General features: G+C 29.8%; 1 protein-coding gene across 14 annotated transcripts in view; it reads right to left on the minus strand.

Moving 5' to 3' along the window:
• Positions 1–8,494: 8,494 nt before the first annotated feature.
• LOC143056601 (uncharacterized) overlaps positions 8,495–26,997 on the minus strand; it is a 63,765-nt gene continuing 45,262 nt past the window's right edge. For 9 of the 14 annotated variants that reach the window (XM_076229713.1, XM_076229702.1, XM_076229707.1 and 6 more), the window contains 10 exons: positions 24,869–24,952; positions 23,656–23,763; positions 20,021–20,178; positions 18,846–19,011; positions 17,962–17,997; positions 16,507–16,682; positions 15,556–15,591; positions 13,573–13,737; positions 11,526–11,706; positions 8,495–10,378 (listed from right to left, as the gene is read on the minus strand). In XM_076229713.1, coding sequence (XP_076085828.1) covers positions 10,121–10,378; positions 11,526–11,706; positions 13,573–13,737; positions 15,556–15,591; positions 16,507–16,682; positions 17,962–17,997; positions 18,846–19,011; positions 20,021–20,178; positions 23,656–23,763; positions 24,869–24,952 — 1,368 coding nt within the window. In that variant the 3' untranslated portion in view covers positions 8,495–10,120. Of the gene's footprint in view, positions 10,389–11,525; positions 11,726–13,572; positions 13,738–15,555; positions 15,592–16,506; positions 16,683–17,961; positions 17,998–18,845; positions 19,012–20,020; positions 20,179–23,655; positions 23,764–24,868; positions 24,953–26,997 lie in introns of all 14 variants that reach the window. The other 5 variants (XM_076229708.1, XM_076229709.1, XM_076229710.1 and 2 more) reach the window with 5 other exon arrangements.

Genomic DNA, 26,997 nt, shown 5'->3' on the forward strand with positions numbered 1-26,997 from the left:
TGCATATTAGACAACAGATGTATTTCTCGGCTGTTGCATTGTGACATTTATGTAATAATTTGTTTTTAATGTATTATAATATAGTGGGTAGCATCTATCAAAATAGGAACTCTTGAATGTTTATTTTTGTTACATTTGTTTATGTTATTAAAATACAAAATATAGTCCCATTTGTTTTTAAATGTATTCATTAACAATGCAATCATTACTGGTACTCAAGAATGACAATACTTTCAAGATGAAGTTACTTGGTTGCTGATATGCCATATAAATTATGGTACTTATTTTCATTAAACATTGTAATGTTCCGCTGTAAACTTTAGTATGAAATTACAGAGCAGCTGTCAAAAAATCATCACTCCATGTTTTATACTGTAAACCAACTTAATTTCTCGAGCGATTTATTTTTGTGAATAGAAAAATGAAGCGAATTTAAATTGCGCGAATCTGCATAACTAGGATCTTACCTTATCTAAACACCTCTAGTAAATTAGAAAATCTCGAAATTGAATAGATGCGAAATGGACTAAATAGGGCTAAATGCGTAAATAAAGTATCCGTGAAAATAAGTTGGTTTACAGTACCGTATTTATCTGGCCATAGGGCCTTCACATACGTAAAAATGTATCTTTGAATTTGTTTTTGTTTGTTATGTGTATATGATGCTAGCATTTTTCATATTTTGTTAGTGTGATATAGTTGGGATGTCAACTTATAAAGGTGTTTTATCAGTTCAATATAAATATATGTATATCAACGAAAAGGTGTACCTTATGTATAGCTAGATGTCAGCTTTCATACCATATTGTGGGATACCTGAGGTTATAATTTAATTATCTTTTTTTATAGAATTGTTTCTATGGCAGTATTTTTGTGGGGTTTAATTTTTTTTTAATTGTCTTCACCTGTTCAAGAAAAACAAACACTAATGGATTGATTTAATCCCACAAAACTAATGGTTTTTTTTAAACCCACAAAATTGCACATATCTGCAGAAAAAAATCAGACACCTCACACAGAGAGGTGCAAAAACTTTATCTTAATAGGAAGGCATTTGGAATAAATTGCTAAGATTTTTTTGGAACTTTCAAATACTGTTTCATCTCTGAAATTTTCCAAACTGACCTAATAAAATACTTATTTATTTAAACAAAATTTCAGTACATATAGAGGCAGCCAGCCATGTAGCTAATGAAAGAGTGTTTTTTCTTGTAGTTTCAATTTTAGATGCACTTTTCTAATGCAGTATTGTATCTCTTGTTCATAGAAATGAATATTTTGTTATTGAATATTTTTGTTACAATAAAATCCTTTACTATTATGTTTGTTTGATTTTGTTCCTAGATAGGTGAACAAATTAAAAGACAGTGGTTTCTTTAGTTTAAACATATTTATTGTTCTGAACAGGACAAACAGATTAGACAAACGGGTTCTAAACAAGCATTTTTCTTGATTCAGGACAATAACTTGTGTATATGTGAAAGTCTCTAATAAGATGGTTTTACTACAAGGCTCACATGAATTTTACATTACCAATGAAAAATGTTAATGAGTTCCAGGTCAGGAATTGTACCTGAAATAATATACTGACCGACTTTAGAAACGCAACACTAGATTATTCTTTTTAATTCCCATTTTCAAATAGATTATTCTTTTTACAGTAATTCCCATTTTCAAATATGCAATTTTTTGTAAACAAACTTATGAAGAGAAAGTTCTTTCATTACTTCATTATTTAAAAAAAAAAGCAGTTTGAAAGTTGAATTGATTACGTCATTTTCAATGTTCAAATATTGTGTTATACACTGAAACCCTGGTTTTCCCTTTACCAATGACTGTGTCACTGTCAAAAGCAATGACTGCCTGTAACAAACGCCAAAACGATTGTCAGAAAGGTCAACCAATTCTGTTCGGCACGTTTTTATGCCCCACCTACGATAGTAGAGGGGCATTATGTTTTCTGTTCTGTTGGTCCGTTCGTCGGTTCGTTCCTTCGTCCGTTCGTTCATCCCGCTTCAGGTTAAAGTTTTTGGTCAAGGTAGTTTTTTATGAAGTTGAAGTCCAACCCACTTGAAACTTAGTACACATGTTCCCTATGCTATGATCTTTCTAATTTAATGCCAAATAAGAGTTTTTACCCCAATTTTACGGTCCACTGAACATAGAAAATGATAGTGCGTGTGGGGCATCAGTGTACTTGGAACACATTCTTGTTGGTTCTGTTTTTCACCTTCCGATTTTACCGTTGTTCCACCCATTACAATGGGCTTTGGCAATCATGTGGTTGAAACTTTAAGGCTTTAAATGTTTTTCTGCAGTCTATTCTTTGGCAGTTCAGTTAATGGGAAACAGTTTTGGCATAAATCTGTGCAAAATTTCATTCATCAATTTGGTTAGCAGTTGACGTTGTGGCCGTAGATCTGTCTCACAAATGATGTTGTGTAATCAAATTCTATTGACGTTGCATTGTCACTTTATGTTGATCTGGTCTTTGATGGTCTTCAACAAATCCCGTCTACCGGTATCATTGTCGGAAGGACAGTAAGACGAGTTTCTGACGTCAAATTGTCTTGTTGCAGCACCTTCACGTTTTCCTGTTTGCAGTTTTCTAATGGGTTGATTCAGTTTTTTATTCATCAGTCTTGGCAATATGGAGATGCAACATTTTTTAAATGATTTAAGTGTGGCCAATGATTGAACGAATTGTTTCACAAACAAACAAAAAATGAAAAAATCTTTTATTGGCTCGAAATTTCGCTATCTGAAATTCGTGTGATCTCAATAATCTGGTATGTTCAATAACCACAGGTAAGTCAGATGTGGACTTTTTCGAAAGAGAAAGAAGTAAGATGAGCATGAATAGTAGTTGTATGAGGATCAAACATGATTAGGAAAAAAAATCTACAAAATGAGTGTTGCGTTTTTAAAGGCAGTTAATTTTTCACAATAACAAAGATACGCCATATCCATCAAGTAAAAACATATTCCTCAAAAACCGAGTTGGTTTACTGCTAATGAAATAGATATAAAAATTAGGTCAAAGTTGGATGAACCCTTCCAGACAAACATGTACACTTATAGTAACTTATAAACTGACAAAACCATGAAAACAGTACTTTGACCAATGAACCATGAATAGGGTCAAGATCCAAAAAAAACCTGCCAGACAGACATGTCAACCATCCATCAACACCATATATCAATTCTTCATGGTTCATTGATTAAAGTATTCTGAGAAAATATCATACCACAAAAGCTTATCATTGTCCAATGAACCATGAACATAAGGTCAATGTCAATTGAAACCTTCAAGTTTTACTTGGAACACTTTACAATCATTCCATGCACCAAACCATAGCTGGCCTATTGCTTAATTTGAGAGATACAGACTTCTTCATACAAGCTTAAACTTGATCACTGATCCATGAAATAAGGTCAAGGTCAGGTGAATCCTGTCTGACAGACATCTCGATCTTGCAAAATGTTTGGCGATTAAATAGCATTGCAAATTAATTCCATAGACTAAAGTTCTGGGCCTGTATGTATAAAACAATTTAAGTTCTGGTTTACAATCATAGTACTAATTTATCTTACGAAATGTTGAAAAATCTGTCCGTCGGAACAAATCTTAACTTTAGTAGATTCATGCATACGGGCCAAGAATGCTTGTAAATTTTGTATGTTCACAAACACTGTTAATAGGCAACAAACTTTTCTGAAAAAGTTCAGTGTTTTTTTCTTCTAATACCCTGGCTTCCTCCACCAGTAAAATCTGGTCTCTTATTATATAGCCCATGGTGCTGAAATTGTTCAATACCCTTGTGTCAGTAGTAATGTTTTGGATTTCAATGAAGGTAATCTCTGTATTACTGGAAAATTATTAATCAAGGAATTACTTAAAACCTTTATCTAACTCTTTCACAGATACAAAGATTTGATTTGATTTTGGACTGTACTATCGCAGATTGAATAGCACATCCTTATTCCAACAATGTTGTTTATCGATCCAGTGAATTTCAATATGATCTGGTTAGACCTATGGATTCTTTAAATAAACTCATTCATCTAATTAGCACTGTATAAATTAGATCTTTGAATATTGTACCATTTCTGTAGAAAAATTGATTTTTATTACCAATGAATTCAAATTCAACTAAATATTATCGCTATACATCAATGAATATTTAACAGTCCTATATACCTATTTTTTGGCATTGCACAAGGTCATGCTTTTCTCTGGCTGTTAGTAACATCTTTACAGTAAATCCAGTTTAGGTTGGATGTGTACTGATTGATATTTTAATATTTGATACATATTTTGTTTAGTATTGGATTTGAACTAGCTTTCAGTACTTGTAGATACTCTGTACTTTGTGTCTTTAGTATTTTTGTTTGTGTGCTCTGTATCCATCTGATAGTCTTCAAACACTTTTCAAAAGATGTTTCCTGTTTGTTCTTCTGTTGTTCTATTACAGCACTGTCCCTGGTTGGGCACTCACAACCATTATATTAAGTAGTTATCATTCGATCCTATTTATTATATTTGTTTTTCATGTATTGTCATGTATTTTTATGCCCCACCTACGATAGTAGAGGGGCATTATGTTTCCTGGTCTGTGCGTTCGTTCGTTCGTCCATCCGTCTGTCCGTCCGTCCGTTCTTCCGCTTCAGGTTAAAGTTTTTGGTCAAGGTTGTTTTTGATGAAGTTGAAGTCCAATCAACTTGAAACTCAGTACACATGTGCCCTATGATATGATCTTTCCTATTTTAATGCCAAATTATTGTTTTGACCCAAATTTCACGGTTCACTGAACATAGAAAATGATAGTGCAAATTTCAGGTTAAAGTTTTTGGTCAAGGTAGTTTTTGAGGAAGTTGAAGTCAAATTAACTTGAAACTTAGTATACATGTTCCCTGTGATATGATCTTTCTAATTTAAATGCCAAATTAGAGTTTTTACCCCAATTTCAGTGTCCACTAAACACAGAAAATGATAGTGCGAGTGGGGCATCCGTGTACTATGGACACATTCTTGGTTTTTTTTTGTTTTTTTGCTGTTGTTCCATTGTTCCAGGTCAGGGGAGGGATTGGTGTCAGGAGCCTGTAATTCAGTGGTTGTAGTCTGTTGCTTTTTTCGTTTTTCATAGAAATTTTGTCATTTTAAGAGTTTTCATTGCTTGCTATGTGGTACAGGTTTTGATCATGGGTAAAGGCTGTTCAGTGACTTCAAGCTGCACACTTCATGTAGTCTCTGGTGGCAAGTAGTCCCATTGGCAATCATACTACATCTTATATATTTTTCTTAAAGAAACGAAAAATAAACAACATATTATATTTTTATGATTTAATAAATATAAAAATGTTTTACTTTTAAAAAATGCTCAACATTTTATTCAAAATAAGACAATGTTGTACAAATTCATAACAACTATATAAATGTGAATTTCTACAAAGTGAAACCATGTCAGTGAAATCTGAATTAAAAGCATTCTGTCAAAACAGATATTCAGTTTCGCTATTAGTACTTAATTGATAAATATATATATGAAAACTCTTTTATGTCCTTTTTACTTACAATTTATTTTCATATACCTTTGTATATTAAAATTAAATCACCAAAAAATATAAATGTGACTTCCTATCTTTTCAATTCGCTTACAGAATCTAATGCATTCTGGGTAATATTTTTCAAAAGCGTGCACCAAAACGTTGTGATTGGATTAAAACGTTCTAAACAATGAAAATTCAACCAATGATGTAACGTTATTTTCATTTTTGTGTACGAGCAATGAGATTACCCATAGTGTCCTAGATTCTGGAAAAAGTTATTTGAAATTTATAAAATAACTATTTTGAAAAACTTTTACCACTAACTTGTCTTTGGAAAAAAGTGTAAATTAAATTAAAAAAAATACTACATTATATTTAAAAACATCTATAAAAAGCAAAATTATTTCAGTAATTTTTAAATATTTTAAAATTCTACAAAATAAATATCAAAGAATAAAAAAATAAATAACAAATGTATTACTCCTTTAAAAAAGAAGTGCTAACATGAATCTGGATTAATACACCTCAATAATAATAAAATGTAAAATTTTGTATCATGTGTGGTTATTTTAACAACTGTAAAATTGGAATGGACGGTTTATATACAAATAAATATCACAGTTAATATTTGGCTTTAAAGCTGCCATTAAAATAGCATCTTATATTCCAGCACAAAGGTAAATATAGAATAAATGTACATATCTAATGAGGGAATGGACAGGAAAATAACACCAGAGGTTTAATATTCCATAATTAAAAAACATTACGATACATAAGCCTAAAAAAAAAAAAAACGATCCAATTTTCTTTGAATAAGGTTATTGATATTCCAATAAGATTTTATTGTTGTAATATCTAAGATTTACAACATTTTTCACAGGAAAATGTTGATTTTACAATAAATGAAATATGAAAAAAATATACAATTATGTCACTGTTATTAGGAATTTATGTATAAATGGAAATAATTTGAGAATGTTTTATTAAGACTAGAATGTTAATAATGATTCTTAATGTAGTAAAATGCTACATTAGTGATTGGTAAATGCTAATAAAATAAAGGTATTTGTATCACTATATGCATACAATGTATAAAAGAATATCTAGCGTGGCAATCAGTCTAAAGCATAAAGCTGACATTCAGCAAAACAAATATTTGCTTTTTCTTAAGTTTTCAAGGCGAAAGTAATAATATACATTTGTATATTACATTGTCCACTAAATATGAGACAAATCCTTCATTTTTTATCACCTTAACATTTTTTTTTTGGAACTATCCTTATCATCTAAATAAAGTCTTAAGTTGTATTTGTGAGAGTAAAACTTAGATATTAATGCCAAATTATGTCTATATTCAAATATAATAAGAGCATTCACATGTACCGTAATCGGCTGTGTATAATAAGCAGTTATATATAGTATGCCCCCTCTTCATCCCCCTCCCCCAAAAATCATAGTTAATATCAAAATTTTGAGAAGAAAACAAAAGTCAAACCTTACTAAATGTTTGATAACATTTTGAGACTTGTGTATAATTCCTGCTTAGCTATGCAAGTACAAGTTATCTACATGTTACTATGAAATCCCAGCGATTCACAGTGCCTGTAGAAGATGGCTCATCTAAATCACCTACAACTATCCTACATAAAGAGCTACTACCGAAACAAAAGCTAGGATGTATGGCGACTGATTATAAAAAAAACTTACTAAGCCTACAGATATCTACCACTATATATTTTGTGTGTAAAATTAAAGTCAAATCTTATTTCATGTTCTTATGATTGATAAAAAAAGATTTTGTTTAAAGCCACTCATTTTAACCTATGATAAAAACATCAATGTTAAACATAAAATTTTATGAGTCTTCACATAAGGTTTGACTGTAATTTTAATGTTTCAATGTTTCATCCCTCAAGAAATTCTTGTCTAAAATTGGTACAAGCTCCTTTCTACTCTCACTGCAAACACAGATAATGCGTTAATGAACAAAATATGCAAAAAAAATCCATTTGAGTACAAATTTTTCACTAAAAAAACTGCCATTTACAAAATTGATTTTTCTCTCTGTTATTTTCATAAATCACAACATATATTGATAAAATTATAAAAAAAAATCTTGAAAGATTGGGCAAAATGAAAACAGTATGCAGAAAACATTCAATGACTATCTGGGAACCTACCATTTAATTTCAGAAATAACATTTTTATTTTTATACTGGTCAATGTCAATCATTGATATTCAGTGACACATTAGGCAAACAAGAAAACATTTTTAGGAATCCATTATCGTATTTTCTTCCTCCAGCTGATAATGTAAGTTCCCAGATAATGCATTTCACCTATGAACAACGAAACTACCAAAAACAAGACATGACTGAAGGGTGAACATGGAATGATATAAAAGATGACTTTTCACTTCATACTAGCCTGCAAAAGGGGGTCTCTACTCCTTAAATACATTTTAATAGTGTAAAATACTGAACCCTTTTAAAGTCTATTGAAAATCCCCATCCCCAGCACTAAAAAATTTTGATTCTTGAAACAATGAGTGACTACTAAAATCCTTACAGCATATGAAAAATCCCTTGTTTTCTCAATTATATGACTAAAATACATATGGATTCAAAAATCTGCTAAATAAATGAAATCCCAGTTTAGAACTTTTAGATGAATAAAATTTATTATTTCACAAAACAGTAGAGATGTTCCCTTTAACTGAAATATAATCGTTCAGCTTTATAAAAGAAATCTGTCCCAAAAAAACAAATAAAAACAACATTTTTTCTTGTGACCTTTTAAAAGTTTTTGCAATGGTTGAGTCTTTTTTTCAAATGTTGAAAAAAAAAAAATCAAAAATTTACATCTTTTTTTAAATCTATCAATTATGATATTTTTGCAATTATTTAATCCATCTTTCAAGGGTTAAGAAAACAACTGCCAAATATTTATTTTTTGTAACCTTTCAATTATAAATAAGTTAGAAGCTGTATAAAGTGAAAAGTAATCTTACGTAGATAAATCATACTAACACACTACCACAGAACTATAAAATGTTAAAACTAATAGATGCATAAAATCATTTCCTAATTCTAATTCAATAAGTTACATCGAGATTTTTTTCTGGACAACATCATATTCTTACATGATTGCATGAATACTGCCTAATCTTTATATCTGTTTAATTTAGCATAGTTATGTACTAGTAGGTGCGAAAAAAAAATATTCCTTTTTCTAATTTTAGAAGTCACATGAAGATTGGTTTTATTCTGGACATATCAACTTCTTCCATGATTTCATGAATACTGCCTAATCCATATATCTGTTTAATTTAGCATAGTAATATATATGCAATAAAAAAAATCTTATTTCTAATTTAAGAACTTAAATCAAGATTTTTTTTCTGCTCAACACCATGATTTCATGAATACTGACTACTCTATTCTGTTTAATTTAGCATATAAATAAATAAAACTAAGCATGGCACTTGTGAAATAAATACTACATATCTATACAAATAAATATGGTTTCCTGTATGTAAAATAATTAGGACAAATTTTACTAAAGTAAATGATTTGGAACATATTGTCTCATACAGAAAATGTGGATTTTGGGGATTTTCAAATTTTCTTAATGATTGGAGAAAACTTAACATTGGCCACATTGAGTTTTTGGCACCATGTAATAATGTACATTTTAAGGCAAATTATGACTTTTGATATCTGATACTTTGCATAATTAAACTAGTGCATTGTTTTCACATTATAGGAAATTTAAACTACAGTATAATTTTGTCTTAATCATCAGTATTCTTCAATGACTGCAAATCTTTGGTTTCAGATATGTCAGTCAGGGGCAGATCCAGCAATTTTTTAAAGGGCAGGGTTTTCCAACTATATGTCCCCATTCAAATGCATTGATCGTCAAAAAGAAAGGGGTTTCCAACTTCCCCCTGGACCCCCCACTGTTAGTAATGTTCACATGATACTGTTTTAAATTCAAAGTGTAACTCAATCTAAATATTTTTGATGAAATAAGTTTCAAAGTTAAGGGAAAATAACTCTGTTATCTGTTATTGCCCCTTGTTTAATGTATCTTCAGACTTTTTTCACCAGTCTGTATAAACATTTGAAGTGTAGTAATTCTGGTATGATTGCAAATATGACAACTATCTACCCAGGAAAATTTTTCATCAAATAAGTTTCACACAGAAGATAAAAATAAAACGACAAAATTATACTGTAGCAAATTTCCAGTCCTTTTTTTCAGTAACACTTTTCACAATAAAAATATCAAGATTAAAATCCATTGTAAGTTGCAAGGCTCATGACTAACAAGTGTTTTTAATCTTAAGATTTTTATGAAATGTTGACTGGTTCTTGAATTATACACAATAACAAACTTTGGACGGAACTCTAACTGCCATTTTAATACTGTGTTAATCTTATTAGATATATCATTATAAAATAACCCAATCATTCTTATATAAAACAATCACTTTACATAACATATTACAAATATTTCAACTTAATATAGCAAGTTTTCATAAATAATCTAAAGGTCTATCCTGGCGTCATGTGCTGTAATCTTGACCGAACGATTCCTCGCTACCCGTCTCTCCACGGTATAAGTCAATCATGTGACTTGAGGGATAGGTTCGATTGAGGTAGTTATCTATAGACTGATTACGGAATGGAACTAAGTTTTCTACATAATGGTCGGGATCATTAGCCCAGCTTGTGTCTGCATTACTGCCTATGCCACTGGTACCCCCTGCAATGCTGTGGGTGTGGGAGTGGCTATGAGTCTCGGGAGTAATTGCTCTGGATATCTGAAAAGAACTAAGAAAATAAGAGACTGAAGATCAGAAAAAGATGGTTAGAAAGAAGCACAAAAATGTTAGTTTAAGGATGTTTGCTCCTCCATTTTTTTATTTTTTTTCCAGATTTTCGAAATCTTCTGGTTTTATCCATTTGAATACCTTAAAAAATTTGCCCATGACCCCCATTTTTCTTTTTATAAATCTTTTACATGTACAATTATAAGCCATCTGTAAAAGTCTTATAAAATCCATGTTATTTTTTAATAGTTTTTGAGAACTTTAACTGGTCAATGTTAAAGCTATGAAAAATCAAGAGAGAACATTTTCCTGCCAAAATTCCAATGGCTAATATCTCGAAAACAAGCACATTGACCCCTTTATTTTTTTTTTGCTTTTTTGCCTCCTTAATTTATACCCTATCAATATTGCTAGTTTTATGGAAAGTTATTTATTTTGAAACTGAGCAGCAAACTTCCTTAAAGACAATAAAGAAAGCATAGACAAGTATTTTCCAACCTTTCATCAGAAGAGTAATTAGCCATGTGCAAAAACCTGTGTATTTATTTATTTTAGAGGGAACAAAATTTTGCAGTTGAAGACAAGATTGTATTTTTGTGAAAAGTTGATTTATTGGTACATGTATTACAGAGGTCTGTAAAAAAATTGTACTTCTTTCAATATTTAAATATGTGATTCACCTTTAACCATGAAATTCGAGACAATTGAGACAACAAATAATAATAAATCCACAGTCTCTGAATTTTGCAAAAGAATTAGCAAATTGTATTACACTTTTGTTACCAAAATATGTATGTAATATTTGCATGACACTTGATATTAAGCAATCAAAAATCAAACAATGCACATTCTATTACTGAGTAAGAGATGAGAGGTCTTTAACATGATCCTCAGAGGGCAAGGACATTGTTTAGGTTTAAAGACATAAATATGATTTGAAACTACTAATTATACAATTATGTAAAAAAAAAATCGACTAAAGAAGCAGAATCACACAATCTTGGTTCTGTCATTGTTGAAAACCCATACTGTGACCTACAGCTGTTAATTTCTAGGTCATTTGATCTCTTGTGGAGAGTTGTCTAATTTGCAATCATACCATATCTTCTAATTTTTATATAACATAAACAGTATTTACCTCTCTATCTTTGCCTACTTTGTATGCCTTCAGTAATTTATCTAAAGCATTTTTCTGTTGTAAAATCTGATCTATACGATCTTGAAGGCGTGAATTCTCCTCCTCTAGAAACTTTGTACGGACTTGTAATGTCGAGACCATTCTGCGTTTTTCTCGTATTTCCTCTTCGTGATCTGTGATCCTGTAATAAATGTGATTCGCTGAAACAACATCATTTGGCGTGTTAGTATATATATGCCAGAGCAGCCACGCTATACTACAGGGGTGAGAAAAATCACAACAGACAGTACAAGTGCAAATTTTAAGAAAAGTAAAGAAAATTGCTACTCAAATCTACAGGAGAAGAATATATTAGTATTACTAGTATAAGTGATTAAATTTCATGTAGAGATAAGAATTTTTTGAGCTAAACTTTTCATGAGGTATTCTTTTCATATTTCCTTGTTCCAAATTATGATCTTCTTTCTATGAGGGTCTCTATGGGGTCCTCTATTTCTGTCTTATTTTACATTTTTTACCAGATATTCTAAAAGTTTTAGATCTTAGAACCTCTTCATTATTCTCTTTTGCTGATTTTTTTTGTATTTTTGGTCCTTTATTCTCTATTCTGTAAACCAAGACCCGACCATCTTTTTTTAAATTGAATGTTTAGTGAATTAATCTTCTTCCCAAAAATGTTATATAAAATTTAAAGTGTGATTTTTGTAAATTCAGAAATTATTGGGATGTTTTTTCTATTACGAAAAATGTGACTGGGTAAAAAGCGCAATAATTTTGAAATTTTTTATATGAATTTAACAGGATTTTTCTCAATATCACAAAAATTAAAATCGCATTGTAGTCTTAAATGACTACTTCGCAATAATAAATGCACACAATAATTTCTAAATTTACAGAACTTAGGTTAAAAATTGAGAAAATCTATATTTTTAATACTAAACTTTTTTGTGATTGTTCTTTTCATATTTGAAATTAAAAAGTTCTATGAGTAAAGTGAAATTAACCACAAAAAATCAAGCTGTGCTAGTGCAAGCTGCAAGCATACAAGTTTGCCACTATGTAGCATATAATAAAATTGCATAAAAATCAATAATTTCAGATCCATTTTATCAACCATATATTTTTTGGCTTGAAATCAGTCAAATTTCTACATTTTTGTGCAAAAATGAAATATATAGAAAGTCAAAAGTACTAATTTGAAAGCTGCATGCATATCATATCCCTTTCTTGCATTTGAAAATTGTGATGTTATGTATTAGGAAATATAGTACAGATTATACAGCACTGAAGGTGATCTGATCAAAATTACCTCTGCTTGCCTGCAGTTTTTGCTCACTGAATGCTGGTTATTTTGGGAGATGATTATGCAAATTCAACAAAAATGAAGGCATAATCACTCAGATCCACCAGCCACCAACAGTTTCAGAGATAATAATGCAAAGCCACAAATGAGTGATTTTAATTGAATCAATTTATGTGTATTATAGACTGAATTGTGAAAAACAACTTTTTTTCAATGTTTAGCGCTATCAAGTAGATTTTGTTGCATTTTCACATATTTGCAACATTTTTCATTTGCAAATTTTGTGTACATAGTTGTGGAATAAAAAAGTTGGGTTACAGTATATAACAGTAACATTGCATCATGACATGAATTTTTTGAAGCTATAAATGAAAGCAAAAACCATTCAGAAACATACATTAAAGTTAGCTATATCATAAAGATCAACCAAAGTATATACAATTTCTCTAAATTCTGTAAATATGTTTCATTTTAATACTAGTAACTTTAATGGCATCTAAAGTTTTCTTAGTTTAACATATTTGGATATGATTGGTTAAACAATGAAATTTATTTATTGAAAATAAGATTTTTGAGGGTGTAATTTTTTAGACCTTTCTCAGAAGTGGATTCATGTCTCAAATCATATTTGTTTTTGTATAGAATAAACAAACATCCCAAAAGATCTAAATTGACAAACACCCAATATTCTCATTTGAATTTCTGCCCCCCCCCCCTTCTTTTATATTAGCTCAGATGACTTACTGTGACATTAACTCCCTTTTATCATGTAACAGTTGTTGATAATTTTTATCCATTTTCTCCTTCCAGTCCATCTCCTTCCTGAGAGAATTCCTCGTCAATCTCAGATCCTCTTCACATCGGCCTATCTGTTCCTGCATCCTAGCTCTCTCCTTAGAATATATCTCTCTGAGAAATAAACAAAATGATTTCATTGTAGTTTTTTTTACTCACTCTTTTTGTTGTTGTTGTTGTTGCAATCAAGTTTTATATTAGTATAACAGATGATTGAATAATTGCATCATTGTGCAACATCATATTAAATGTACTGGTAATGTCCACACACATCAAGATTCCAGATATCTGTATAGCATACACTTACTTAAAGAATAGTCAACATAATAAAACTATTCATATTCTATATGTAAAACTGACGACAATCAAGTAGTATTTAATAGCAACGACCTTTCACCTGGTAGCACGTGTAACTGATTTTCTTGCAAGTGATAAACAAATCTGCCGAAAGCTATTTGCTGAAGCCATACTGTGATTAACCAAAATATACTATTCAACATCGAAAATTTTGATTTTGATTTTTCTTCTTTGAAACTAAGTAAGAAAGCTCACATCAATACAGTTGACCACTTGTAATAGAACTGATTAATAAATTATGTTTCTTAATAGATCGAAAGATGGTTTAATTGTGGTATGTTTTGTAATATATATGATCAAAAGGGGACAGATTTTAAAGATAAATCGATCAGGAAACTTAGCCACTTAGTAAGCATTTCAACTACTTTACTGCACCTTTCTCAAAAATAATTTTGATAACCAATTTTCCATTTTTACTATACACCTATAAAGCATTTCTACACAAACCCAATAGGCATCTATAAAACTAAAATCTATAAATGTAATGACCTGTAAATCATGCATAAATAAATGTTAAATTATTCAGAGAGCATTGTGTCAGAAAACCCACATAAATAGTGACTAAATCAAAGAGTTAACTATAACCCATAATGAATAACCATCATGCACATTCTTATTTATTTACTTTATTTTTTTTTTACTTTATCTTTTTTTATTTTGAGTATAAGATTATCAAACAAGTCTTTGCTATCTTTTAAAATTTGAAAAAAAACCAACATAGATATGAAAACACTATCAGTTGAAATGCAAACTTAATTGTAGAAAGGGGATGGGGGTTGGAAGGGGTTACACCCCAAATTGCCTTAAAAAAAAGGCTTTCATTTCAGATTCCCTAAAACAATTATCATTAATTCCCGAGTCCCGATAAGTGTAAATCCCGAATTCCCAGAAAAATAAAGTCCTTATCTCGACATCATTTATTGATCCGGAAAATTGACTTATAATACAGAAGTCTTAGTTTTATGACAGATGCACATACTGGAGACCCCAAAAACATGACTGTAGGAATTAGATATCACATATATTTCACATTGCACATCAAAACAATTTTAAATAACAACATTTTGACCGAATCAAATCATGGGTACAATGTAGGTCATAGTTACCCAACTGTAATGGTCTAGTACAAAGCAGGTTATATTCAGATCTCATTTTTATGATTTTTGTTTTGGATATGCATGTAATTCTTGCCATTGAACGGTAATTAAATGTTCTAGATAGACAAAGATAATAGGGAAATATCACTTATATATGCAAGCAAGGTTTCTGAGGAATATACCTATCTTTAATAAAAGTTAACAAAAATAAAAATAACAAGATTTATACTACTATGCCTTTTTCACTTTTGTGTCTGAGAATTAATGGATGATTTATTTTTTTACGCCTACATGCATATTCATTCCTGTGATTTAATACACATAAGCTGTGACTATACATTACGTTAAAATATCCAATACATTTTTACATATCTGATTAACATAGTATTACATGTGTTTACAATGTGTGCACTTTGATGGGAATTCACATCTAATAACAAAAATAATATTCTAAAAAAATTAATTTCAAAAGACCTACTTCCTTTGCATAACAATGTCATCTGAGACAAAGCTCCTGAAAATGGATACATGAAAATGAAAACTCTTGTAGATTCATAATTATTTATGGGATACCAATTTTCGTTGTTTTTCGTTGGTACAGGTGAACCAAGATTTTAAATGTTCAACGAATCATAAATTTGCTATTGGACGGTATACTGACTTTGACAAAACCATAAAAATCAAATATCAATGAAAATGCAAGTTTTCCTCAATCCACAAAAATTGATACCCACGAAAATAAATGAATCTACAGTAAGTCAACTACATCGCATCTAGAAATGAAATTTTTATATTCTCATATCTTTCAATTTCAATAAAAGTATGTTTGTTTCAGAAATCACTGAAAGTTCTATTTCCAGTTTGATGAACTTTAATAACAGAAATGATTTAAATAAGAAATTTTTAAATGCGGACTGTATTCTCTAAATGGCCACAAGTGGCTATGCACTACATAATATATACCATGCTGTATATAATATATATCATAACAACAATGTATATAAATCTTATTCTGAAGCATCATGCTAGGTATAAAAAACTTTATTAAGCCCAAGTTTTCATTATTTACAATATAATCTTTTATTATTGCTATTTTACGAAATTTTCCTTTGATCTTACTCACTGATAATATCCTTTCTCAGCACAGTAGAGTAATATGAAAAATTATCGCAAGAAACTAAGGGTGCACGTGCCGTTGTCAATGAAATTAACAAAGTCATCATAGGTAAAATAGCAATAAACTGATTATCATTGGTCATCTCAACTCTATTGCTGTTCTTACTTTCACCATAACCGCTCAAGCAAGAAAATCAATCGTGTTGAAATCACCAACGATAATCTATAATTCAGTGAGACATAGAATTCTATACTATGATACAAGAAAGGCAAATTGTCTTATCAGATTCTTAAAATAATCGTCCAATCGTACCTGGCTCTCATCAGTTTGACTTTAGTCTTCATCTTTCTCTCTTCGTATTTTCGTTCCTGCATTTCTCTTCTTTCATTCACAGTCAACAGTTCATATTGTAAATCTTTGATTTCCTTTTGTAGTCTTACAATCTGGTCCATCATTGACCTCTTCCCGACCTCTGTCATGTGCTGTTGCTATATTCAAATATGATGAAATACAATTATATAATATACAATGTAAATGCAGAATTTCAAAGTTCCTTCTAAATTATGAATGTTAATTCTTAATCATAAAAACAAGTAGGTTTCTAGAAGTAATAAAAGATATATCTATTCATAATCATCAAAATCATTTCAAATATCAGAGTTTTTTGTTCAATTAATCATGAAAATCATTTCAAATATCAGAGTTTTTTGTTCGATTAAAAAAAAATTGTACTTGGCACTTTTAAAGTTGAATGACATTAATAATAATGAAAAGTGGATAGAAAACAAAAAAGAAAGTGCAAAATAAAATACAGAAGAAAATATTTAACTGTTAAAATAATTCTAATAAACTATTCTCATGCATTATATACTGTGCTTTATATTTATATGTATATATGTACATTTCTACAACATAAAATTACATCTATAAACTGTATACTACATTTTTTGTGACATCTTAAGGCCATTCATCGAAAGTCAGGAATCAACTGTTATCATTTCTTACATGTAATTTATATAAATAAAATTTTCAAAATTTGGTTTTGTTTCATGAAATCAACGCATAATGTAGAAAAGAATAAAAGAAAGTGAAAAGAATAAATTAATGAAACAGCAACCTAACAAAACGATACGTCAAAAAGACATTTTCTTGATATCTGAAGCATTGTTTATCTCCCTTAGTTATCATAACATAACCTTGTTATCTCCCTTAGTTATCATGACATAACCCTATACATTTTGTAAATCTGCTAAAGTATGTTAAGCTATAAACTTTCTTTAGCAATAAAATCATTACAATCGAGCAACATTTCACCAATTAACAAATAACATCATGCAAAAATAAACTGCATTCTTTTTAAAGAGCCCAAAACGAATGAAGAATGGATTTTTTAAGAATGAATATATGATATATATTTCTGTAAAAAATTAGTAATTTATAATTATCTAGAATCTAGACTTTATCTTTGCCTTTGCTGATATCATTTTAAGAGTAATTTTAAAATTATAAATTATATAATTTTTTTCTAATTTGATTACTTACATCAGTCAAAAAATTTATATCAATGCATTAAAACGCAAAATGTAACTGTCACTCTCAAATAAATGAAATAATCGAATTTCAAAAATCTTTGATTTCCTTTTGTAGTATTTTTTACAGCAAAGACTTTAATAAAGTTATGAAAAATAAACTGTGTAGATGAAGAATAATGAAAAATACTAAAGCCATGCTACAGAAAAAGGAGCGCTATTTTGCCCATAGCTGTACCTGACCATCCCAGTTTGTTGAATACAGGTTTGAATCCTGGCAGCATGAAAATAAAACACCATATTAGTTAAATCTACAGGCTAGAAACAGGCAGCATGAATATTTTGTTCATATTTTTTACTTTGTGTTTTGTTAAATTCATATTAAGAGCTATTCCATTTAATTGTATGTGAGAGGGTTGGAAAGGAAGTTTAATTATTGAATGTGGGTCATGGGTCTTTTTTCAGTGTGGTCTTTTACCATTATGCAAAATTATCTAAAAATGGTTCTTGGTAGTAGGGATATTTGAAACTCTCTTCCTACCCTGCCACATACAATTTTAAAGAAATAACCCTTAATACAGTATCATTTGAATTTAAAAAAGAATGAACTTGTTTCTTCAAAATAATATAAAAGTATAAAAATATAAATGGTTACCTTTTTGTTTGCAGTTAATCAAATTTAAAAAAAAAAGGAATGACTTTCTTTCAAAATAATATAAAAGTGTACACAAATTAATGACCCGCATAATATTGAAATTAAGCTGCCTATTTCATTAAAAAGTTTTGAATTTATCTATCTGTGTGGTAAAGCCAACTTCCATTTGTGTATCTCTATAAATTGGTGACTTGCAGAAGACCTTTTTTTTTAAAAATAAATACCTGAATAGCTTTTGAAATATATAACTGAAAATTCAATTCTTAAATTTGACTACTAAAACAAATATATGAAAATTACTATAAACACCTATCACCAAAATAATTTATTCAAAAGCTCATGAATATTCAAACTTTAATGTGTTGTGTCAGTGGCTACACCAACCCCTTATTCACTCATTAAGGCTAGTTGCTTCCCCTTTCCAAAATCAATCAACCATGTAAACAACACAATGTTTAGCTACCCACCATTTCAATGGCTGTCTGGCTTCGGTCATGCATTTCCTCCAACTTGGCTTCAAGATCTAGCATCGTGTGTTGTAGCTCTCGATTTTGCTCCATGACTTTAGATTCTCGTGTTCTAAGTAAAGAGACTTGATGTTTGAGTTCTGCCACTGTTTGATCTAATAGCGTTCTGTAAAGACAAAAACAGGTAATAATTCAAAAATATATAGTTGATTAAGGATTTTAAAACAGTTGGTATAAAATGATAGAAAACTTTAAATAATAAACATTAAACACAACAAACAAGAATGTGTCCATATTACATGGATGGCCCACTCGCACTATCATTTTCTATGTTCAATCGATCTGAAAATTTGAGTCAAAACTCTTATTTGACATTAAAATTGGAAAGATCATATTATAGGGAACATGTGTACTAAGTTTGACGTTGATTGGACTTCAACTTCATCAAAAACTACCTGGACCAAAAACTTAAATCTGAAACATGACAGATGGACAAACAGACTGAAGAACCAATGGAAGAACAGACATAGAGACCGAAAAAGATAATGCCCCTAGGTGGGGCATAAAAAAGATGATTTAAAAAATCATATTTACACTTTTGATGTTGAGCTGAATTTTGTAGTCAAAATATCCCTAGATCTGAACCAAAAAACCTTCTGACATCAAGCAATAATTCCTTTTTAATTGTAAATTTTTTTAAATTGTGATGTCAAAGTTTAAGGGAACTTGTGTGATTTTACCTAATGGCACATAAACCTGCATACAAGTATAAATACATCTATTTACACAATAGAGTTCATGTAAGACTGGGTTCCTTTTTTTTGTTAGACTGTCAAAACCAGTCAAACGTGTGCAGAAAAAGTAGCAGGACCACAATTAAAAATATTTTGGTTTGCCCAAACCCTACTCAAGGTTGAGACAGTTGGTAGGTAGGTAGGCATTATTATTATTTTTTTTTTTTAAAGAAATTGAAGTATCGGATGTTTATTAGTCTTCATGCCTATCTGATTAAAAAAAAAACTTCTTCAAATCAGGACAATAAAAGAATTTGAGTAGGCAGCTTTTTTCTGGGTAGGTAGGGTTTGGGGAAACAAACCTATTCTTTTTTTATGGCCCAGCATGTTTTTTACAGAGAAAATCTAAACAAACTCAAGATAATAGGCGACTACATCTACCTCTGTAATTTTTCTCCTTCCATCTGATTCCTTAATTGAACAACCTGTTCTTTCTTCTCTTGTAGATCATGCTTTAAATCCTCGGCCTGATGCATCTGATGTTCAACTGATTTCATTTTGTATGAAACGTCATTCAATTCAAGTTGTAGCTTCTCAGCCTAAAACATACAATATTTATCTTTAGTATCAAGTTGAAAACAGTGTTTACATAAATAAGGCTGTTGGTTTTCTCGTTTGAATTGTTTTACATTGTCTTATCGGGGCCTTTTATAGCTCACTGTGCGGTATGGGCTTTGCTCATTGTTGAAGGCCGTACGGTGACCAATAGTTGTTAATGTCTGTGTCATTTTGGTCTTTTGTAGATAGTTGTCTCATTGGCAATCATACCACATCTTCTTTTTTATATTAGTCCGAGGTCAAGTACCTGTTATTTCTTGGATGAAACATTTAATTATTTACTGCGAAAGTCAACAACCTCCTTTCTCTTGTAGCGATGTTCTATACATAACCTAAATCATTCTTAAGGAGAGCCTTTCATTTAAAAATCAAATGGTCTCATACTTCAGTAAATTTTCCCCCTAAACAAACCATGAAGGATGTTTCAGACAAATATTTTTTGTGTCCATGAAAATCCAGTACATTTTTATGACAAAGTAGTTTCTTGTCTAGAACAAAGGTTAAACTCTTAGACAGGTAATTGCAGAATGGATATATTTAAGTTCTTTCCACAATCATTTCAAATATTGAAAGATTTTTAAATAACTATAGAATAAGTGATTTTATTCAAGGACTTTCATGTACTTTAATTTTGACAGAACACATATAGTCTATACCAATTTTATTTAGCATATTTTCATATAAACTAAATGTGCAAAATTTCTAATTAATCTGTTAACAACATAGAGAGAGAGAAAAAAACAGTTCAAACCCTGTAATTTGTGCAAACTGCAGAATTTCATGAAAAGTTTGTATTAAGAAATAATGCACTGCAAACATTTGAAAAACAAAAGTAAGGTATTTTTCCTAATCAATGCACACACGCTAACATGGCATGTTGAGTATCTATTGGTAAATAATGCACATTTATCAGAGAAAAAAATGAACAAGTATAGACTGCTAACTTTCTAAAAATTGTATTATTCGTCACCCAACCACAGTTTTTTTCTGTGCATGTTTTCATCTGATCATATTCATAAATTGGCATATTTTTTAATCACTTTCGTTTCAAGTGAAAAATCTCTAACTTCTTAATTTTTATTTTAAATTTCTCATAAATCCTTCAATTGTATAAGCGAGATGTCTTTATGCTGGTTAATGAAAGGGAACCCTTTAAAGTTACATGTTTGAATCCAAAAGTTTGAATGACAAATATATAGTAAGGTTAGCCTTTAGTACTGAAAACATATATCCTTTACCTGCTTAATATTTCAAAATGTTTATACAATAAATATGTAGCCAGGTTAGCAAGGATCCGGAAATTTTTTCACCTAATTTCGGTCATTTTCGGATAACTTAAAAGTTGGTGCCCTTTTTCAAACAAAGATTGTGTGTATGCTCATACAGTCATACTCGTAGCATCAACGAACTTGCTTAACTGTTGCATCACATTTACTTCAGAAATTTCCCTATCATTTTCCTTAAAATCGATCTTGAGCAATAAAAGGAAGGCAACAGTTTAAAAATGAAATGATTTTAATGACTCAAAACGATAAATTTCTCAAACTTCGCTTACGTTTCTTTCCATTTTGAAGACAAAATTATAACCGGATGTTTTACGACAATAGTAAAACGACCAATTCCGGACTCATTTCCGGGATCAGTTTTGTTTATCAAATTCACAGGAAATCGTCGGCTTTTTAACTGTTTTACCGTTAATAGTGTTTGAATATTAATTATAATAGTTGGACTTGTTTAATTTAGCATGAAATCATTTTGAATTTACGATTTAGTGTCTAATTTTCGGAAGAGCTTTTTAAGCTTGCGTATTAGTAAACAAAGCACGTGTGTTTGTAGTGAAACAATATTTTGTTCTACGTAAATGAATTTAATTTTAATTTAATTTTAAATCAGAATTGACAATTGTCTAAGCTGAGAAAAGTAATTAAATAATGCAGACAGATGTTATGAACTTTTAATTTCTTTAAAATATTAGTTCTGAGCTTGTGATCAATAGAAAATTTAATTAAAAACACAGGTAAAGATATTAGCGATCATTAGCCAATATTTCCCGAGGCATTACTATAGTTATTAGGAGGGCCCTCAGGATTATAACACTTTACTGGAGTGGCAGTTTTATAACAGGAAAAGGATAACAAACAAAAAATAAGTTCAAAATGGCGATTTAGACAATGTTAGAAACTCGATCTCAACGAAATGACATTAAATGACCGAAATTGTTTCTGTAAAAAAACAAAATTTGTCCTAAATCCCAATTACTCATTTAGGACAAAATACTTTCAGTTTAGGTCAAGACTGGCATATATGACCGTTTCCGAACCCTTGCAGGTTAGGATATATAACCTTGTCCTTTAGTGCTGAGAAAATCAAAATCATAATTATCTCCCTTGTTATTTAGCAAAGGGAGGTAACTACACAATAATATTTTCAAAAATTAATGATTTTTATTCAAGTATACAAAACACTAGCATTACAACACATCTATACTGAACAACTACAGTGTAACTACATCTTATATGAAGCAACAATGTGTTAATGAAATAAACCTCTACTCAGAACTTACTTTTTTTACTGAATGAAAGACTTTATTTCGGTAGGCCTTGAAATGATATGAATAAAGAGTTTTAGGTAGAAATGTATAGAGCACCATATTGTATATTAGAATTTCTTTGAAAGAAACTGTGATAAGTTTATTCTGAAAGTATGAAAAAGTAAAATTCTTTCAATGGAACTGATACTGTCAACCAACTAAATTTTTAGGGCAATTTTTTTTTTCAATTTTCACCAGTGGAAAAATGTCATGAATAAAAATCCTCTAATTATGTAAATCTTCCATCTTTCCTTTATCATGTTTATCAACTACACCAAGTAAATTTGAAAATGGTGAAATTTATTTGATGCAAAATGGTCTTTTTAAGACATCAAAACATTATCTGCATAACTAATTTGGTTAACAGTATGTAATCAAGAAAAAGACAGAAAAATGAAAAATATAACTGCTATAAATTCATACACTTAAAATTATGCAAAAAGTAAAACTTTAAAAGGCTTAGCAATGGGACTTTCTTTAGAATGCAATCAAGAAAAGCACAGATGACAAACCATGTTAATGCTTAAATAAATTACTATGTTAAATCTTATTGAAAATTACAGTTTCTATTGCATATACAGAAATTGATGCTTGATGATGACTGTTAAATGAGAAATATTCACAACATTTTTGTTTTGTTATTTGTTTCTATGGCGACACTTAATATGACAATTATCTGTGGGAAATCATACACTTGAAATATTTTGAAAATGACGTAAAAAAAATTCTTTGTTGCAAATTGTGAACATTTCCCAGCTTACAGCATTTATATAATCCTAGTCTAAACTATAGATTTACAAACTTCTTTCACTCACTTCAACCCAACAATGAAAACTATTAACTTGTGACCTTGATGTTTGATACTGACCTTTCTATCTGATGTTTCTGCCCTACTCTGTGCAGATTTAAGACTAGCCTCAAGGTTAGCAGTGGACTGCTGTACCAGTGTATTCTCAGCATATTTATTATTGTATCTCTGTAATAGACAAAAAGCATGTTTTTATGCTTCATAAACAAATTACACAACAATCAAATAGAAAATCAATATGCAAAAAAGAAAATGTTAAGGAAGCTAGCTTGTCATGTTTTGGATTTTTTTGTCAGATTTTCGGAATCCTCTGGTTAAATCCATTTGAATGCCCTGAAAAAATTTGTCCGGTGACCCCCATTTTTCTTTTTTTAAATCTTTGACATGTATAATGATAAGCTGTCTTTAAAAGTCTTATAAAATTTTAATTACTTTTTAATAGTTTTTCAAAATGTTATCTTGTCAATGATAAAGCTATGAAAAGTCAAGAGAGAATTTTTTCCCGCCAAAATTTCAATGGCTAATATCTCGAAAACAAGCACGGTGACCTATATATTTTTTTTGCACTTTGGATTCCTTTATTAATTCCATATCAATATAAACTAGTGTTTTGAAAATTAAATTACTTTGAAACTGAGAAGCGACTCCATTATGAAATCATAACTGCAATTAGAATGTAAATTTCCCAAAATTCATGCATTTTTTTTAAAATTTAAAACGAAGAATGAATTTCTTATCTGTTTTTCTGAGTAGTCTATTCAGCAGTGACATATTTTAAATTCAGAATGCGAGCATGTTTTTAAAGTAAATCTTGGACAACCTATTATTATGTAAAAATAGTCCATGCAATTTCTTTCTTCTTATATAATTGTTCTTTGTTCGTCATTTGGTCTGTGGTTGTCTCATTGGCAATCAGGCTGCATCTCCTTACCTTCATACGAGGGTAGTGATGCCATTTACCATCAGGCCTCTAACTGTCATATTTTTGCTATCGTTAGCATCAAATTGGCTAAAAATTTTATTGTGAATTGTCAAAATATCCTTATCAGGATTCGTCAGAGGTCTCAAATAGTTAACCTTATTGTCATTTTTGGAAAAAATTAAACATGCTTCATCAAAATCAGTCATTTTTCATTATCGTCTGAAAAAAAATGTACATTTTATCGTCAAGCACCAAAAATTACTGATAATATCATTTGGCAAGAATTTTTACCATTATCCAATGAAGGTACCCCCATTAGGACCCTCTTATATTAGTTCTAGACTAATTTACCCTTTCCAGTTCATCTTCTAAATTTCTCTTCGTCATTTCAAGGGTGGCATTCTTTTCCATCAAACTTCTAACTTGACTCCATACCTACAAAAATATATACATATTGACAATAAAATTCTACAAAGGAGTGCAATTTTACCTTAAAGTAATAAATATATATTTCTGATTAATATTGGCATGTGAGTGTTTGTAATAAAAAACTAGCATTTAATAATAAGTTTTTTCGCTATGAATAAAGAAACAAGCTACTGGAAAATTTTGTAAAAATAGTTAAAAAATAATTAAACCTGACTTTTGAAAATTACTGTCCAGAAGAACATTTTGAGTTTTAATGTGTATAATTGTAATATATATTAATATTGTTAATATTTTATATATTATTTATATTAAATATAAATTAAATGTTGTCATAATAAGTATGTGAATACAGTGAGGGTCATGCCAGAAAACTGGTTCATGCAATCTGTGTCATGCTGCCAATCTTGAACTTAGAGATAATTTCCTAATGCTTGTAGAGTAAAACTTTGGTTGGCTTGCTTGCTTCATTTGCATAAACAATTACTGAAGGTTTGTAATTAAGATTGACATCTTCAAACAATATATACAGGCATAGTTAAAACTATATATATTATTTAAATTTAATTGGACGGTATTAAAATTACAAATGTACAATATACAAACAAAGTAATCAAGCTAACCCAAGTCTTGCTCTACATGCATTAGAAAATAAGCTCTAATACTTTATTTGAAATCAACCATGTGTCTTTATTAAATGTTAATACCTTATTCTGTACAGGACCGAATAACTTATTCTGCACATGAACAAATAAACCTTATACTGTACAGGAAGAAATATACCTGATTCTGTACAGGTAAAAATATACTTTATTCTGTATAGGAAGAAATATACCTTTTCTGTACAGGTAAAAATATACCTTATTCTGTATACGAAGAAATGTACCTTATTCTGTACAGGTAAAAATATACCTTATTCTGTATAGGAAGAAATATAACTTATTCTGTATAGAAAGAAATAAGTATTTGCAAGGAAAGACATTTTCTGTTAGTGGCAAGCCTATCTGAGATTTTTAAGTCGCAAATTACCAGCATAGTTGAAATAAATTTCCCACAACCAAAGATTAGTTACTAAGTATTTCCTGTTATATTTTTGTTGAATTTGTATGCATTTTTTAAAATTCATCAGAACTTTTTTTAGGACCAAAATATGAATGAGCTAAATTTATTCATTGTAAGGGATTGAAGCAAAGAAAATAAAGATATAAAGCAAAAATTTGGGAGAACAGCTAGCAAAAATTTATGCAATTAATAAAAAAATCATTTCACTTATAAATGTTATGGTCTACATTTGATTAAAGACCAAGTGATATGAAGAAAAATATCGAGGGAAAAAGGGGGAAATTTAGTGTTATATTTATGAATATTATAAATTACAATTTGAATTCAGTACTAAACATAAAAGCACAAATAAAATTTATTGTGATATTTAAAAAGAATAAGCAATTTAAAACCCATAATCTTTAAATATCAACTTGATTCTAACAAAAATATTGAAATATGCTAACAGTTTCTACTAGCGTATCCCAGCACAAATCATGCCTAAAAACTCCCTTCAGCAAAGGGAGATAACTTCCAAAATATAAGCACCTGTAAGGCCTGCTTTTCATCTATATATAACAATGACACATCTGAGTTAAGAGAATTTAGTTAACCAAAATTAGACAGTTATATAAACAGGGATAATCTGCAACTGGGGAATAAATGACAAAGTATATTAGACAGATTATTGGTTACTGTAAATTTTTGCATGCATTTATTATTGCAATTTTTGAAGAATGGACAAACAATTGTTGCCATTTTAAGAAATTTTGTGTTTAGATATATCTATCAGATGTCAGTTAGAATTTTTAAATCTATATTCATGCAACATAGCAGTAAAATTGAAGTTTTAATTACATTGGTGTCCTCATTACACTTCCCTTTTATTGGATATTTAAGAAATAAAATTTAGCAGGTCACTGGTAAAGTATTTGTAATACTGAAGTTACAAACGAGGTCAATTATTTTGTACTGAAAAATGTGTCATTGTCATATATTCACTCAAGTTTCTA

The sequence above is a fragment of the Mytilus galloprovincialis genome, chromosome 13 (genome assembly GCF_965363235.1).
Source record: "Mytilus galloprovincialis chromosome 13, xbMytGall1.hap1.1, whole genome shotgun sequence".
Taxonomy (NCBI): domain Eukaryota; kingdom Metazoa; phylum Mollusca; class Bivalvia; order Mytilida; family Mytilidae; genus Mytilus; species Mytilus galloprovincialis.